This window comes from Notolepis coatsorum, assembly GCF_963971535.1.
Source record: "Notolepis coatsorum genome assembly, chromosome: 20".
In the NCBI taxonomy this organism is placed as follows: domain Eukaryota; kingdom Metazoa; phylum Chordata; class Actinopteri; order Aulopiformes; family Paralepididae; genus Notolepis; species Notolepis coatsorum.
In genome coordinates this window covers 10,173,924-10,192,390 of record NC_140184.1, presented here as the reverse complement: position 1 = coordinate 10,192,390, position 18,467 = coordinate 10,173,924, and the positions used below count along the sequence as shown (strand labels likewise).

At 43.2% G+C, this 18,467-nt stretch overlaps 1 protein-coding gene across 1 annotated transcript; it reads right to left on the bottom strand.

The window, feature by feature from the left end:
- Positions 1-509: 509 nt before the first annotated feature.
- Positions 510-9,993, bottom strand: kcng4b (potassium voltage-gated channel, subfamily G, member 4b). The gene is made up of 3 exons (XM_084337265.1): positions 9,554-9,993; positions 3,677-4,531; positions 510-2,568 (listed from the first exon to the last, which is right to left on the bottom strand). The coding sequence occupies exons 2-3, from the start codon at positions 4,436-4,438 to the stop codon at positions 1,711-1,713; spliced, it is 1,620 nt and encodes a 539-aa protein (XP_084193391.1). The 5' UTR covers positions 4,439-4,531; positions 9,554-9,993; the 3' UTR covers positions 510-1,710.
- Positions 9,994-18,467: the final 8,474 nt, after the last annotated feature.

Genomic DNA, 18,467 nt, shown 5'->3' with positions numbered 1-18,467 from the left:
GGGAAAGTTATTATTATTATTATTATTATAATAGTAATTGGCTATCATACGTGCCTAGCTAGCATTAGCTAAAAGAGCCCTCGCAGTGAAGTTATTATTATTATAGCTATCATACTGCAATATAAACTGAGTTTTATAGTGAAAAGAGCAGCTTTATTTTGGTCAAGATTGAAGGCTCTATATTGCAGGAAATTGCACATACAGGTGTTCATTAAATGTAAAAAAATCTGCCGTGGGTGGTTTGGACCCCCTCCAAACCACCCATTGCAAAAAAAAAAAAAATGTAAAAAAAAATAAATGAAAAAAAAAAAAAAAAAAAAATTGCACCCCCACTTTCAACTATAACTAGGCGGCCATGCACACACACACACACACACACACACACACACACACACACACACACACACACACACACACACAAACATAGTATCAATGAGAGCATCAATAATGCACCTGAGTGATAAAGTCTAGTAAAATTGTTTATTGTTTAAAAACTGGAATAACCGGCTCCCTTTGTCAGTTAGTCAGTGGCATGACCCTTGTACAGCCTCACCCCAATTCCACACCTCCCTGGGCTTGTGTTTGTTTTTCTCTACTACAGTATGTACCTTGAACATGACTAAAACAAAAGCACTGAAGGATATCCTCCTTGATGTTGATCTCTGGGCGTAACCCGAGCCCCCAGGTCAGCCCGCACTTTGAACTGAGTGGCATCCATCATTGGTTTGTCAGGAATCTCATTTGGGTCCATGTCTTGCACACAACCTCGCCTTATGCATGATTGATACCACGGCCGACTAACCGCCCTGGCCAACCACTGAGGTGCTTCACGCTATAAGATACTGTAATAAAGACCCAATGCCTCATCCGTAGCTAACGGTGTACTGCACTGCCACAGGACCTGTGGCATACTCTGTAAATAGCTCATGTACAGATACCGATATGCCTACTTTGTTTACTTGTTTATTGCATGTCGCTCTATTGGTTGGACTCTTATATTATATTATTACTTGTATTATGCACATCGTTGCGGGCGAGACCACCCGCATTTCACTGTATACCTGTATGCCGTGACAAATAAAACTCTTGTATCTTGTATCTTGTATCTTGTAATAGGTTTTCCAGTTCAAGTTTCCATTCATCTTGGAGACATTTCGAGCTGATCCAATGTTTTATATTGCAAAATGTCATACGGTCTCCAAAATAACGTATAGGCGTTTTTGAAAGGGGGTGGGGCCAAATGGAATGTCACTGCTGCTGTCTATCATGCGTCAGAAATTAAGGCCCACTGTCCGTGTGATCCAGTGGTCTTTTCCCAGCCTTGCTACGCCGTCCTGTTCCTCAGAGGCACTGGACCGCCTGTTTTTCGAGGTCGCTGGTGCTTGTCGGAATCACCGTGTAATGTCAGTATCAATGTGCATCTGTTTGGGGGGCTCTTAGAAGGAAACTGTCTTAGAACCTTTGGCCCCGAAGGGCACGAGATATATCTTGAAGATGACTTACTAAACAAAAGCATAATATATACAGATTGATTATGAATAGACCACAACTGAAAGTGCAGGTGCAACAATAACAGTACCCGGAGTATAATAACCGGAGCTTTCTAATCTAGGCATTCCAAGGAGAGGTAACACATGTTTCTCCACTTTAAAACATGTAATTACAGTATCAAAGAGGTCTGTGCAAGTGTGCAATACAACTCTCGGGCCTTCAGAAGGCCGCGGCTGGAAGCGTAGACCTCTCACTCGACGTGGCCCTGCCATTGTCATATACGGACATGGGGTGGAGATCGTCCGGAGGACCGGGTGAATAATCCACCTGTGGGAAAGGGCCTCCTCTCTCCGTCCGGCTCTCCTCCTGAGCCTCGGCCAGCTCGGCGCACCTCTCCTCCTTCGCCAGCCTCTCGTTCTTTTGCTTCAGCTCCTGGTAGGAGCGGGAGAACGTGTGGAAGATGGAGGTGGCCGGGAACGCCATGATGAGGATCCCGCTCAGGATGCTGGTGAGCGCCACCACCTGTCCGGGGACGCTGCGCGGCACCATGTCCCCGTAGCCCACCGTGGTCATGGTGATGATGGCCCACCAGTAGGAGGCGGGGATGCTGCTGAAGCGGTTCTGCGGGGACGTGGCAGCGTGCGGCGCCAGCTCGCTCTCGGCGAGGTGGGCCAGCGGCGAGTAGAGGACCACGGCCACGCAGACGAAGAGCAGCAGCAGGCCGAACTCCCGGATGCTGCGGTGCATGGTCATGCCGAGCGTCTGCAGGCCCAGGGAGTGACGCGCCAGGCGCATCACGTAGAGGATGCGCAGGGCCCGGAGGAGGCGCAGGATCAGCCCCAGCTTGTCCAGGTATCCCCCGCCGCCTTTCCCGGAGTCCTCCAACTCCATTGTGTTCACGACCAGGGACACGTAGTAGGGCAGGATGGCGGCGGCGTCGATGACGTTGAGGGGGCAGCGGACGAACGCCAGCTTGCTCTCGGCGTTGATCAGTCGGAGCGTGAACTCCAGGGTGAACCAGGCCACGCAGGTCGATTCCAACGCGAACATGGTGTGACACTTTTGAGAACATTCGCCCTGTGAAGAAGACAAGAGGTGGAGAGAGGAAGAGATAGTGAGTCGCTTCAGAATAGACTTCAATGAACGATCGTTGCATTTATATAGCACTTTTCTCTAGACTAGACTAGACTCCCCACAATGTAGGGTGGAAATTGCCTCCTTCACCACCACTGGTAGCACCCAACCTTGGGCTACGCAAACTCAGTGGCTGTCATACACTGGCACCCGGCACACATCACACTACTACATGGTGGCTGTAATGCTCAGGATACAGGTATTGATATCAGCCAGTTAAGAGGGAGGGATGATTATGTGGCCTGATTGGGAATTTTGGCCAGGAACGTCAGAGCCTACTCTTTGACCCCCACTTTCAACTATAACTAGGCGGCCATGGCTCTGGATATTGTTCTGGACATTCGAATTTGTTTTGTATTTGAACCATGGCAAGCCTGAATACTACCAGGTTCGTCACAATATGATTAATTCACTTTTTTCAAGACTGGGTGTTGATGACTGCTGTGATGAATTTGTCTTCTATGTAGATTATGTCAAATCATCACAAACCCAGATTAAACAAAGCAACCGAAGGCTCTAATTCTCATTCAAACGCACATCTCCCCTGCACACAACACTAAAACGTCAACACACCACTGCCCAAAAATAGCGTACAACAATGATGGATTTTCTGATGGGGCTGTGATATCTTTATGTCTCAAATCCGGGACAGGGATGCACTGATAGTGGTATCGAATGTCTGGTGTTGGATATCAAGCTGATACCAAGATAAAAATAGTATTGACATTGTGAAAATACCAGCAAAACGCTGCCCCAGTGCCCCATGTGACGTATTACAGGAAGTGAGAAGGGCTCGGTTAGTCTCCCTTTGAAAGGTCTCTGACGATACTCAGAGTTTAATAGTCCTAGTGGTATTAGTAAAAAATTTAAGAATAGTGATGTAACCAAGTGGATTTGAACGTGGGACCATATGATCCACAGGCGGCCGCACTAACCAGCTGAGCTAAATGAGTCAGACCTGTTAGCAGGTGCTGGTTTACTGCGACCGGCTCGTTTAGTAGTTTACGCTAGTGTTTATTAGTTTGTGTTTAGTCATCTCCTTCATACACACCCTGGTCTCTTCCTCTCTGAGGTCGGGCATAGAGCTGACGCACAGGCTGATAACGGTGACCGCCACCATGGTGACGGATATGCAGGCGAACACCTTCCCCGCCACGCCCGAGCGAGGGTTCTCCATCACCTCCTGCAGCCTGTTGAGCAGCCTGCGGTAGCCTCTCTCATCCGGCGGGGGCACTCTAGTCAGCGCCGCCATCCTCTGCTGCCTCCACTCCTCCTCCTTGCGCTCGCGCTCCGCCACCACCTCCACGCGGGAGATCATGCGGCGCCGGCAGCAGCGCTCCATGTGCCCCGGGTCGACGCCCCAGTAGTCCAGCTCGTCGTGCAGCGACACGGCGCACAGCTCCCGCAGCAAGCGGAGTTTCCCCGCCGCCAGGAAGTTGAGGATCACGCGGAAGGCCTTGGGGTTGCGGTCGAAGAAGAACTCCCGGCGCATCTCGTCGTAGTCGTCGCAGAGGCACGCGATCTCCTCGGGCGTGGAGCAGAAGCGCAGGCGGCCCAGGCGGCTCTGGGGGAACTGCTCCAGGGTGCTCCAGGGGAAGGCGTAGCGGTTGCCGCCGACGTTGACGAGCGCCTGGAGGGCGGGGTCGACGGCAGGCGATGCCTCGGGGTCGCGGAGCAGCCGGGCGCGCCGGAAGTAGACGCCCTTGATGGTCTCGGTCTCGGGGATCTCCGTGAAGAAGTCCTCGAGGCTGCTGTCATCGCTGCTGACTGAGTAGACGCCGAAGTCAGTGTTGGCGTTGCTGATGATGGGCATGGTGGCTTCAGGGTGAGCGGTGGGACGGGAGCGCTGCTTGTTTGCCCGGTTGAAGGAGGTTAGGAGGAGGATCTGCGGCAAAGCCTACGAACCCTGTAAACAAACAAACAAACAAACAAACAAACAAACAACTAATAATAATAATAATAATAAATTCAATTTGTACCGCACTTTATATTTGTGAAAATCTCAAAGTGCTACAGGAGATAAAGATAAAAAGTGAAATGAATAAAACAATTAAAATGAATAAAACAACCAATGAAATGGAAAAACATAAAAAATTTAATAAAATAATAATAAAAATGAATAGAGGTAAAAATAAAAGTAAAAGAAAAATTCAGGCAAAAGCCTTGTTAAAAAGAAATGTTTTTAGGCCCCTTTTAAAAGCCTCTACGGACTTCTCAGGTGGATGGGGAGAGCATTCCACAGTCTGGGTGCGGCAGAGCAGAAGGCTCGATCGCCCATGGTGTGTAGCTTAGCTTAACTAAAACATAATGCAGTCAGACCTCTGTTCTGCAGGTTTCCACAAACTAACATTTTTGTTATTGTATTTGATTTATGTCATGACATCATCATCTGCTTTTCAGATCATTCAGATCTTTTTTAATCAGTCCAAAAACATTTGAAATCGAATTATATTTGTGGTGTAGGATTAGCTTTCAAGTTATAATAATTTAGGGTTAGGGCTCAAGTTAGATCCCAGTAACAGTTCCTAGCAGCTGAATAGGCCTACAACATATGGGGAATATCAAAAATCTTCTAACCTGACAATACATTACAAAACAACAAACAACATCTCCAGACTCCGGACTGTAATGGCGTCCGGTCTGGTACCCAGCATTTTGTCTATTATGTGTGTATTCCTTATGTATGTTATGTTTTTTTTTCTTTGTTGACTTGTAAAGCATCCTTGGGTTTCTTGACAGGTGCTATATGAATCCAAGCTATTATTATTTATTATTATTAAATGGGCCCCAGTTTACATTTACATTTACATTTAGTAATTTAGCTGACACCTTTATCCAAAGCAACTTACAAGTTCTGTACAACAGGTCAGCTCTGGCAGCTAAGTACCAATGTGTGTCAAACTGTATTAAAACTTGAGTGCTGCAGTGTTGAGTACATAGTAGTAAAGATATAGCATAGTAGCTAATAATATAGGCATGGAATATTATTTAGTAGCAAAGTGCATGTTTTATTTTTTGTCATTTCAGATATTGATGGAAGAAGTGTGTTTTAGTCAAAGGTGGAATATTGGGTTTCGGCTGTCCTGACTGTGATGGGAAGTTTGTTCCACTATTGTGGAGCGAGGACAGAGAAGAGCCGGCTTCTCTTTGATGAGTTTATTTCCTGTTGACATAGAGATAACGTTTTATATCTATGCCTGTTGCAATGTTTGCTAATGCAGGAAATAAACTGGGGCCACAGATGTTCCCTTAGCAACGGAATTCTTCTGGTAAGGTCTAGACAGTAGGAACTGTTGGAAATTTGGAATGGGTTCTTGATACCCAATCCTACCCAAAAAGATGGAACCGATTAAGATTGAAGTGACGAGATGAAGAGATTGTGCCAAGGTTGTAACGTTTGGGGTTCACTCTCCTCAGGGAGCAATTGCGAGCAAACCTCTAGCGTTACCTGGTGGGTAATTGCCCTGTCTCCCTGTCCTAATTACACAAATGTGTACCTGGTGTGACTTGTTAAATGTATCCTTATCTCTCCTGTGTCACACAAACACCATCAGTCGATCACTGAAACTGTCCGTGAGTATACCTACATGTTTAGTCTTATTGCTCCTTGCCACAGAGGATAAGGTTGTTTGTGATGTGTTTGAATCGCCGTTCCACTTTGATTCAGTGGCGGCCGGCCGATAGGGGGCGCTGGGGCGCCGTCCCCCGTGGTTGAGAGTAATGAGAGAGAAGGAGAAGAAGAACTTGTGTTTTTTTATTTGAGATATTTTGAAGGCTTGAAGACCTAAAAATAAACTAAACGTGTTTAAAATGAATAATAATTACTATTAAAATGGACAATAACGTTAATATAGCAAGTATAAATCATTGTTTTTTTTTATTCTCCCCCCTCGTTTGTGATTGACGTCACTCTCTCATAGAAATCTACCTCCAAACCTGGGCGCTAGTCCTTAACGCTCACTGCATAGGCGTCACTGCGCGCAAGCGGCCAATGTAAATGAATCAAGAAAATACATTTAGCCTATCAAGGGTCATAAATATGATGTCTGGGGGCACAGCTTTCTAGCGCTCAAACAAAGCAAGCAGTCACGCACTCTGTGCGCCACTCTGGTGTCACTCGTCATCAGTAGTCAAGTCAGTATTTTCATTTTCTATTTCTAGCTAGCTACCATGGATAATTCTGTTAAATCCATCAAAGCAACACCATTTGAAAGACGGACACTGCAAGAAAAACTCAGATTGAAAGAGCTTCTGTCATTTTCTAGCTGATTCGGTAAGAAGTGCTGGCTAACAGGAAGCTATATGGCTAGCTGGATGCAGTCATGTAAATGCCGTATTCTGATTTCCATTCCTGCTTTTTAAAACGACGGGACAGATACAACATGCCCATGGACTGTTACTGGAGTAAAGGACATGAAACACTTTATTACATTTTTTTAAGTGGATTAAGGCTTGTGGACAGTTGAATATCTCGCCCCCTTCAACTCTTGGTAAGTCTATGTTTAATTTACGCAAGCCAGCCTTGGCTCTTTTAACAATATGCAAAATATGCTGTACTCATACTGAAGTTATTCTTGGTATATACTGTATACTAGGTCTGATCCTTTGCAATTTCTTCCAATTTGTGTACTGCTTGGGATTCCACGTGAGGTACTTAATGCTGTGTGTGTGTGTGAGAGAGAGAGATAGAGAGATAGAGGAGGGGGATACTAATTAATAATTTATACGGGCGTGCGCATGGGAGCATGCACAAAGATATTACAGTGATATGCTAGTGCTCCCGACTGGAGGAGAGAGAGAGAGAGAGAGAGAGAGAGAGAGAGAGAGTGCGTGCGTGTTTGTGTAGGCACTATTGGAAACGTGGCTGCATTGACTGATCATATATTGATTGATGGCAATGGTGATAGTTGTACTGTACCTACTTAAATATTCGTACCTTGTGGTTTCGCCGAAGCTCTGACGTGCACAGTAGGCTATACTCAGTGTGTGGTTTCGCCAATGCGTGCACACGCGTGTTTGTGTGTGTGTGTGACATTGTGATACCTCGGTACATGTTTGCAAAATGTTTGGTATAGCACCCCCCCTGGAGAAAAATTCACCAGCCGCCACTGCTTTGATTGCAGATTGAATTTTGTTGTTGAGAGATTACAGTATCTTATGTATACGCAGCACCGTCGTTTTCTGTTGGGCGACACATAACGCTCTCCTTCTAGTTAAACAGGCTAGACGGCTATTTCAACATGGAGCTGTCTCTGCATTAACTTTATGTTGATAGATGATACAGCCTAGGAATATGAAAACACATTTAACCCTTTCACTACCACCACACTACAGAAAGTTAACCTTTCACTACCACACTACAGACCATTTGGTAGTGTGGTAGTGAAAGGGTTCAAACTAATTAACTAGTCAAACTAATCTAACTAGTATTACAATATCTGAATAAATATATATATATATTACTGTCTTCTATCATGCACTCTTCAACTAATCAATCTTCCTTTTCTATATACTATACTAATATGTCTTTACTACTATGTACTCAACACTGCAGCACCCAAGTTTCAACAGTGTTTGACGAACATTGTTACTCATCTGAAAGAGTTGGACCCTTCCTGCTGACCCGTCGTACATAAGGTGAAGCCTGTTATCATTTCATCCCGTTCCCACCTCGGGGGACTATGCCATTTTCACTCTGGGTGAAAGATCTATTGGTGTAGATTTAGGAATAAAAAGTTCTCCATTTAGAATCAACCGGGTTTTATCCTGAGTTAATTATAAGCACATTCAGAGCTCCTTCTACGCGATTGCATGCAGGAAACACAATTTTACAGATCTGTCGATCAACTAATCAATTGGTCTACAAAATCCATTACTGAGGGGTCCTTCTGCGTGATTGCATGGGGGAAACACAATTTTACAGATTTAGTCTAATGAATCAACTAATCAATTTGTCTATACAAAATCCTATAAGATAAGATATCCCTTTATTGATCCCCTTGGGGAAATTCGGTATCATAGCAGCATGGTGGTGGGGGGAGGGGAGGTACAGGTAGTAGAAGACATACAGGTACAGGTCACAGAATTTGTGTACAGTGGAGAAGTAAAAATAAAAATAGAATAAAAAGGCAGTGTAAACGGTATACAATATAATTAACTCTGGACATGCACATGGGCAACAAGGTGTGAGATGAGGGTATGTATGCCCTCTCAGTTATTTTGCCCTACAATAAATATAGTTACAATATATAATCTAATCATATAAATCTAATCTAATACATAATCTAAAAAAAACAAAATGCTAAATATATGCAATATATAATCTAATAATCCAATAGTCCAATTTTAAGTAAAACAGATCATTTTAATCTAAAAAGCGGTAAAAGCATCCTGCAGATCTCCATCTCCTTTCCAACCTGACGTATAGTCTTCCCCTGTTGCACCTCTTTCACTGCTCTTTCCAACTTCTCAAGAGGAGTTGAAACCCTGTCTGTCTTCCGTTTGTATATCTGTGTGGCATGATGGATTTTGGTCTCAAATTAAGAATATCACATCGTTTTAGTGATCAAATGTAAGAATACAATGTACAATAACAATAAAATACAATAAAGTAATATATATATAGTTAATAATTATAAATTGGGGCAACTTAACAAACAAAACATCTGGCACAACTTAACCCAGGCACTTTGGCACAAATCACCCCAAGCCTACCATTTTGGAAAAAATGCATCCCCCAGCTGTTTTGAGCTAGCATCATGCTAACTGTATAGACTCATGGTGTAGCTTACTAAAGCACTAAAACATGTGTGAACTGTTTTCAAAGTTGTCTATAATTGTTCAAACACAGCAATAAAAAAACCTTGATCATACAAATTTTACTTTGGAGGGCAAACATTTTTTTTTTTTTTTACTTAAATGTGCTTACCTCTCAAGCCAGGTGTCTCCCTTCTTTGCAGGTTGAGTGAAATGGATGCCTCTTCAAAAATATGTTGTCACATGACCAACTTCTTCTATGGTTTTCTAGATAACAGGGGTGGCACTACTTGCCCCTTGGCACTACTTACCCCACTCTCCCCTATAGGCCGACAGGAAATAAGAGATGGCATTTTCAGGCTCCTCGTGAATGGGACTGCCGCCAGGCGTATGCACACACTCTGAAGTTTGCGGTGAGGCCATGTGCCTTGGCATCCACTGCTATAGGCTACCCTACAGGACAGACAACTACTACCTCACATCTCTTGAGAGGAGCCCTCTGGAATTAATCTTTTTCCTTTTTTTCCTCTCCTTTCATCGATGGTAATACCCAATTTCCATTGGCTGGAGCTGGAGTCGGGGTCAGGCTGCACCGTCCGGGACTGCTGAATAAATGCGATTACCTAACGATGCTGCCCTCCTAAAACCTGCTATCTCCTGTTTGACAGCAAGAAGTCGATCCTCCTGCTACCCCTCCCTCTCTCCCTCCCTTCCTCCACTTCTCCCCTCTCTCCTATAGGCTGCTGGATCATGATGACCCTTCAATCAACCAACGAAGTCTGAAGACCCAGACATCCAAGTAGGGATTAGTGAAGGCCAGAACAGAAGATAAAGATGCTGTGTGTGTGTGTGTCTCTCTCTCTCTCTCTCCCTCTCTGCCTATCTCTCTCTCTTCTCTCTCCCCCTCGCTCTGCCTATCTCTCTCTTCTCTCTCCCCTCTCTCTGCCTATCTCTCTCTTCTCTCTCCCCCTCTCTCTGCCTATCTCTCTCTTCTCTCTCTCTCCTCTATCTGCCTTTCTCTCTCCTCTCTCTTCTATCTCTCTGCTTTCCTCTCTCTTCTCTCTCTCTTTCTTTCTCTCTCACTTCAATTCAAACGCTTTCTAGCGTGACGGGCAAAGAAACGCGTTGCCTGTTTCAACTGAGGTGATATTTTAAACAATAATCTCAAATTATCACTAAATCACATATATATATATTTAGATTCAATGATAATCAGCAATATAGTAAATAACAGTTAATCCCACTGTATTGAATGCAACCATTCCAAACATCTCCATCTCTCTCCCTCATATTTGTGGGGAATTTGGGAACTTTGGGAATTTCTAGGAATATGTAGACACGGCTTTGGATGAAGGAGGTGGCTGTGTTGGTCCAGATGGAATACCTACTCTCATCCAGTGTGGAGGTAGGTTATAATGGGTGGGTGTACTGTACTGACCCTAGCAGGTAAACGTTTACAATCGCTACCTGTACATATTCCAAGTCACTACAGCGCACTACATATTCCAAGTCACTACCGCTTTTATCCAAAATGCCTTATGATGGGGATTAAAATGTACATGCTTGCATATTTTGAGTTCATACAAGGGGGAGGGGCCCAACCCTATCTGGGCACCGACATACCTGCTGGTGCTTTAGAGAATCCCATTGACCATATTGGGGGTAAATCAGGAAGTAGACCCAGGAACAGTCAGTCGAATGGGGGTTTGCCGTAAAATAGACGTATTATCAGAAAATGATTCTTTAAAAAAATCTATTTAGCCGTACAGACGTTATGTCACGACGTTAAGGATGGTTGTTCTATGTGGTGTGTTTGTGATCACCACAGTTAACCCTGTCCGACTCTTGTCTGTCAAGGTCTCCAGCCCTGCCCCCTAAAACATGTCATGGCCTATAGATTCCTAGATAATCGACACGGTCACTTTGACACCACCGGCAGCTAAAACGAGCCACGGCGAGCAGCGTGTCATCCCAGGGTAACGTTAACACTGGTGTTCATGGCAAAGCTCCTCTTGTCAGGGTAGCTAATACACAATACAATCCATCCCATTTGAACCAGGGCACAGATGAGAGAGAGGTTGGTGAATTTGAATAGGTTGGTCTCTGATCCACTGCCTGATGAATATCAGGGATTAAGTGGTAATCCACAGACGGGAGAGATGATTTCAAGGCAGCTAGTGAGCCTGCTTGGACACAAAATAGAATAGAATACAATAGAATAGAAATCCTTTAATAATCCCGAGGGAAATTCGGCGCTACAGGTCGCTCACATTGAACAACAATAAACATTGAGGTAGTCAATAGGACTAAAATAAGAATACGAATATAATAATATTAAAAATAAGAATAGAATAAAGAATAAAATACGGTCCGGGATATACATTCTGGTATGTATATACATTCTAAAATCTTAAATATACAACTATCCAGCCAAAAATATACAGAAATATACAGTCAAATGTACAGTAATAAGTGTGAAAATGTAAAGTGGAAAGTGTCCAGGAGGATTGTGAGAAGTGTACAAGACACTGTAACACAGAGCAGACTGGGAAGTTTAGTCACAAGAATCAATCGTTTAAGGGGCTCGGATACTCCTGACTCTTATCCAATGAAATGAGACCTTATTATGAGGTTGTACACCCCTGGGATCCTTATTTGCATTAGAGGAGATTGATTGTCGTTTTAATCCTTTCACTACCACACTACAGAAGGTTAACCTTTCACTGCATGACTTGTTGTAACATGTAATGTATTTTAATAATTGTCAAATAAACTAAAACTAAACTAAACCTTTCACTACCACACTACAGACGGTTAGTGTGGTTGTGAAAGGGTTAACCATTTGAGGTGTGGCAGTGAAAGGGTTAACCTTCTGTATTGTCGCAGTGAAAGGGTTAACCATGTGTGGTAGTGAAAGGGTTAATGGAATCTTAATTTGGGGGGAATTATTCGTTTTTATTCTTCACTGCAGGATTAAATCAACAATTGGATTATCTTGACGCAAAGTACATTCAGCACAATAACCACCATGTATTACATTCACCAAGAGCATTACCAGCTTGTCATTTAAAGGGATAGTTTGGATATTTTGTCATCAAGTGGTATATGGAATACTTGTTATAGTGTAGCTGATGCCATTAGCTTACTCACCTGAGCCATGTTCCAACATGAATCAAGCATATGAAATAATAATAATAATAATAATAATAATAATAATAATAATAATAATAATAATAATAATAATAATAATAATAATAATAATAATAATAATAATAATAATAATAATAATAATAATAATAATAATAATAATAATAATAATAATAATAATAATAATAATAATAATAATAATAATAATAATAACTTTATTTGTATTGTATTCTGTACTTTTCATACATAAATTGCAGTTCAAAGTGCTTCACAACAGTAAGAAAATACAGGCAATAGCGAGTATAAAAAAATAGAGAGGACCATGGTGTAGAGGAAATGCTCAAGGACCATGGTTCTCTGTTGGAAATGGTTGTGTAGTGGAACCCGTTCTAGTGACTGACTGGTCCTTAGGGTCCTGTTTACTCAGAACAGGGTAAATCTGCATTTTGCTATGATGCCTCTACGGTAGCTCATGGAATGAACTCCAACAGTCCTTAAAGCTTGAGATTCTCCCCTCTGATGCAGAGTTTAAAACCTTGATCTCCAAATCATCGTCAATCAAGTTGTACATGTTTTAATTTATTGTTATCCTTACTTGTCTTATTGTTATGATTTTATATGCTGTGTGAGTTGTATATGCCTTTTTACTAACTTTTTTACGACGTGACTGTAAATAAGGGAAACCTCAGTTGCCTTATTTTTAATTAAACTAAATGAGATTAAAACCTTTTTTAGTCCGGTGACCCTGTTTGTTGCCTGTTCGACCCGTCCCAGTTTGTTCAGAACTGGACGGCATGGTCAAACTCCAACCCGAACCCGGCGAGTAAGCTAATGACATTGCATCGATTACACTCCTAGCAAGTATTCTATAACCACTTAGTGTCCAAAGATCCAAACTATCCCTTTAATCCTGTTTTGGAACTTTCATGTCGCAAATCTGGTTGCGTGGTTAAGGTGAAACAGTACCCCCGAAATCGCCCCCCCTTTTTTTTTACGATATTGAGATGTTGTTATATTTTGCTTGCTTAACATGTCTTATTTCAAACTAGTGGCAATAAAATATTGAAAACACAGAATTAGTTGTTTATTTTACTTGTCTGATTGTGTCCAATTTGTTGTAATGTGTGTCTCAGTATGGTGTATGGTGCAACAAGCGAATAAAGCTCTGGAAATATACAACACAATTACTTAAACATCTTCTTCACAAACATAGCCACAACACTGGTAAACAAACTACCCTCCCACTCAGGGCATTATGGGGTAGAACACATAGTAGCATACTACAAGAACCTAGGGGTCCACAAAGACGACTTCAAACTTGAAATGGTAACAACCGATGAGGTACTAAAAAAATTGAGCGCCCTCCAACCTAACAAGGCCACTGGCCATGACAACATCCCCTCCAAATTCTTCAGAGATGCAGTAGCCGCCATCACCCCAGTCATCACACACATAATAAACCTCTCTATAAAACAGGGACACGTCCCCAAGGACTTCAAAATTGCGAGAGTGACCCCTCTGCACAAAAAGGGCAGCAAATTAGACCCAGGCAATTACCGCCCTGTTTCTATTCTTACCTCCATCTCGAAAGTCATGGAGAAAATAGTCTACGAACAGGTTGAAAAGTACCTGGCGGAAAAAAATCTAATCTACGAATTCCAATCTGGCTTCAGAACGTCCCACTCCACTGACACATGCCTCCTCTATTTGAACGACCACATCAAACAAGAGGTGGACGCGGGCAAATACTGCGGCATGGTCATGCTGGACCTACAAAAGGCCTTCGACACTGTCAATCACTCCATTCTGATTGACAAGCTAAAAGCAATTGGTTTTGATAGTCTATCAGTGAGCTGGATGCAATCCTACCTGGAGGGGAGAGAACAGATGGTAGAGGTAAACGGTACTCTATCCCCCCCCCTCACAGTGAGCTGTGGTGTTCCACAAGGAAGCATACCAGGACCGCTACTCTTCCTAATTTATGCAAATGACATGTCGTCAGCCTGTGACTGCAACTTGTTCCTGTTTGCGGACGACTCAGCCCTGCTGGTCTCTGACAAGAACAAGTTGCAGGTTGAAAAAACCCTCAGCTCGGAACTAGGCAAAATCTGCATATGGCTCGCTGATAACAAACTATCATTACACATGGGCAAAACAGAGTCCATTCTCTTCGGTTCAAATAACAAACTCAGCAAGACCGACGGCTTCTCAGTTGCAGTGGGTGACAATATTGTCACAAGGAAAGACGAAATTACCTACATGGGTTCCATCCTAGAGGCAAATCTTTCCTGTGACAAAATGGCATCCAATGTAATAAAAAAAAGTCAACCAACGAACTAGATTCTTGTACCGGATCTCCTCTCTGGTAAACAAGAATACCCTGAAGACTCTGGCAGGAGCACTCATTCAAGGGTACTACGACTATGCGTGCACCTCATGGTACCAAAGCACCTTACCCCCAGAACCCACCTCACCCCTGCCCACTTTGACAACCTAGGATGGCTTAGAGTAGACGACAGAGTACAGCAACTTGCAATGGGCCTGGTCTACACTATACGACTAAGGTACCCATGCACATGTCAAAATACTTCCCAAAGGTCAGTGAATACCACAACCACTACACCAGAGGAAGCTCAACAAATCATGTTAAACCCAGATTCGGCTCAAACAAGGGACTAAACACGTTTCGCAATTATGCCACATCAATGTGGAACGCCCTACCCAAAGCTGTAAAGGAATGTGAATCCCTACCCACATTAAAAACCGCTCTTAAAGAGCACCTACGGGAGGCTGCAATTCGAAACTGGCCACCGTAAATGCCCAAAACCCCCACCACCTCCTAATAGACAGTCTCCTCCCCACTGCATGTATATATTCCCTCCCCGCCGTATGTATATTTCTCTCCCACCCACCCACCCCCTCCTAATGTACAGTCCCCTCCCCATCATATGTATATACTCTGTCAGGATCTAGGGGTAACAGTACTGTATATATGAATACCGTTTATGTCACAAATGTATCAGTACTAAATACCTATATGTCCCTATGCCATAAATGTCATGTATGTTGTGTATGTCATAAATGTCTATATGAATTGAAAATGGGGGACCCTGATGGAAACAAGACAAACGTCTTTCTCAGGTCTGCATCCCATTAACAATTGTGTGTATTGAGCCGTACTGTATTGTACCCATTCTGCAATCTGTTAAATAAAGTTTTCATTCATTCATTCATTCCATAGATCACAATTACAATACAGAACTTTGAGGGTGTTTTCTCAGAAACAAGTTTTTATGCATTTTACTTACTGTACACACAAAGACATGGAACTCCATTTCCCTAGTACCTACACACACCAAACTTTCCACATTTCTTCCCATCTATATCCTGCTTCTAATTACAGAAGGGTTTGTTGATATATCATGCATAGCCGGGTTTATAGTACATTTTATGCCAAAACTAGGCGGAAATAGTATTTTTTTTACAATAGTAGACAGTATTTCTTGAAAAAAGTTTCGTTTTGAATGTATAAGCTAAATGAAACCATGTTTTTGAATCTGGCATTATCCATGTTGGTGATTCGTGTCTTGGCGATATATGCAAATGTACATATATTTTATGAGGAAGTGCCTCATTTGCATATATAAACATACAATTCTGAAAAAACTATATATATATATATGCAATATATATTTTCTTAGTTTATATGTACATAACAAACTGGGAAAGTTTCATAGTGATATCTATTCAAATATTTGTTTAGCCTATTAGGGGGTACTGTCTCGCCTTATTAAGTCAAAAGCTATTTCCTCACGCTCCAGAGTGACTGCTCTGTTCGCACCATGTTACCCAGGGGTCTAGTCTGTAACAGAACAATACAGAGCTGTTCCATTCCCTCCTGATCCAGCAAACAGTTCCTCTCTCAGGTAAATGGTGCATTTATATAGCAGCTTTTATCCAAAGTGCTTTACAATTTGTTCCTCACATTTAACCCATTCATTCACACCGACGGCGGAGGCAACCATGCTCATTGGGAGCAATTAGGGGTTAAGTGTCTTTGCTCAAGGACACTTTTTGATGCGCCGCACGAGAGGAGCGGGAATCTAACCGGGAACCTCCGGATAACCAGAAGACTGTTCTACCTATACTGAGCCACTGTCAGCCTATACCGGGCACTGTGGCTTTGCAAGACATCTCTCCCTAAATGTTCACTAAATCAAAAGAAAGCACGACTCCTCTTAAAAGTCCATCTGTACACATGTCCGTACCGTATCGCTTACTTTGGTTCATCATGCGTTCAGGCCTTGTTCGCTTCGCTAGTCTTTGCGATCCTGTGTCGAGTTTCCTGTAATGGAGATGTGGAGGAAGTCTCTGGAAACACTAACAATGGTTTCAGATGGTATCGGTCAAGGGTCCTTTTACATCTTATGACTCAGCCTTCTACTCGGCTTACAAAAGGACATGTGAGGGAATTACATGAGTCATGTCATAATGGCAGACAGTCCACCACAATCCCAGTGACTGGGACGTTTTGCATGGCCTCACGGCACCAGTGTCCAATATGCAAATGTTCAATTTGGGGTAAAACTGAAGGACCTATCTCAAAATGCTTTCCCTCAATGTGTCTGGTGGAGAAACATTACCAACTGAGATTCTAAATGAGATTAGATTAGATTAAAAAATGTATCGTCATCATACATCACAAGTACAGTACAACGGGAATAAGTTTGGCATCCAACCGGAATGCAAATGTAGCAGTAAGGTGCAACAGCAATATACAAGTACAGGTGATTAAACTGGGTACAAAATATACAAATTAGTACTACTGAGTATAGTGCTAATCAGATGTATGTACAGAGTTGTAGTATGTAGTATGTAGTAGTTGTAGTATGTAGTATGGTAGTAGTCATACTGGCCAGCAGCAAAACTAGTAAGAGTAGGATGTAGGACTATGTACAGGTAAGTACAGACAGGTGTGGATAGATAATGTATATATGCGGTGTCACGATGGACTTCAGATGTTGTGAAGTGTCTGGGGTGAGTAGCGGTGCTATGGGTTAAACTCACTCTCACCCTTAAAAGACACACGTTACAAAGTAGTGAATTCACCTCTTGGTACAGTTTGTCTGTGCTGTCGACCCGTGGTGCAGCAGGCCGCAGGTTCGAAACTCCCTCGGGGCATCGAAGTTTAATTAAGGTGACAATATGACAACCATCACACAGGTACACACTCATAGTCCTTTATGGTACAGGTACACACTCGGGTACACACTCAGGTACACACTCATAGTCCTTTATGGTACAGGTACACACTCAGGTACACACTCAGGTACACACTCAGGTACACACTCAGGTACACACTCATAGTCCTTTATGGTACAGGTACACACTCAGGTACACACTCAGGTACACACTCAGGTACACACGCATAGTCCTTTATGGTACAGGTACACACTCAGGTACACACTCAAGTACACACTCAGGTAGACGGCAAAACTTTGAAAGACCTGACGGGAGACGTGGACTACTTGAAAACCAAATTAACCTACATGGAAGCGCAGAGCAAGAGAAATAACATCGTATTGGTCGGCCTGAAAGAGGGAGAGGAAGCCGGTGACCCGAATAATATGATTAATGGCATTCTGAGATACATCCTGGATTTAAAGGACACTGACCAGGTACCAGAGGTAGAAAGGCACCATCGGACTCTCCGACCCAGACCAGACCCATCGGCACCTCCTCGCTCGTACATTATACGGCTGCTGAGATGGAACGACAGGCAGGACATCTTGAGAGCCGCGGGGAAGAAAAAGAAGCTGACATGGGGAGGAAGGCCGCTTCATGCATTCCAGGATCTACCCGTGGAAATTAAAAAGCAGCGCGCCGGTTATACCGACATCAAGAAGAAATTGTGGGACGCGGATGTCCGTAATGGTATA

Coding starts and splice junctions, on each gene's coding strand:
- kcng4b (XM_084337265.1), bottom strand. CDS start 4,438: ATGCCCATCATCAGCAACGCCAACACTGACTTCGGCGTCTACTCAGTC. Junction 2,569..3,676: donor TCAGAGAGGAAGAGACCAGG/GTGTGTATGAAG, acceptor TCTTCTTCACAG/GGCGAATGTTCTCAAAAGTG.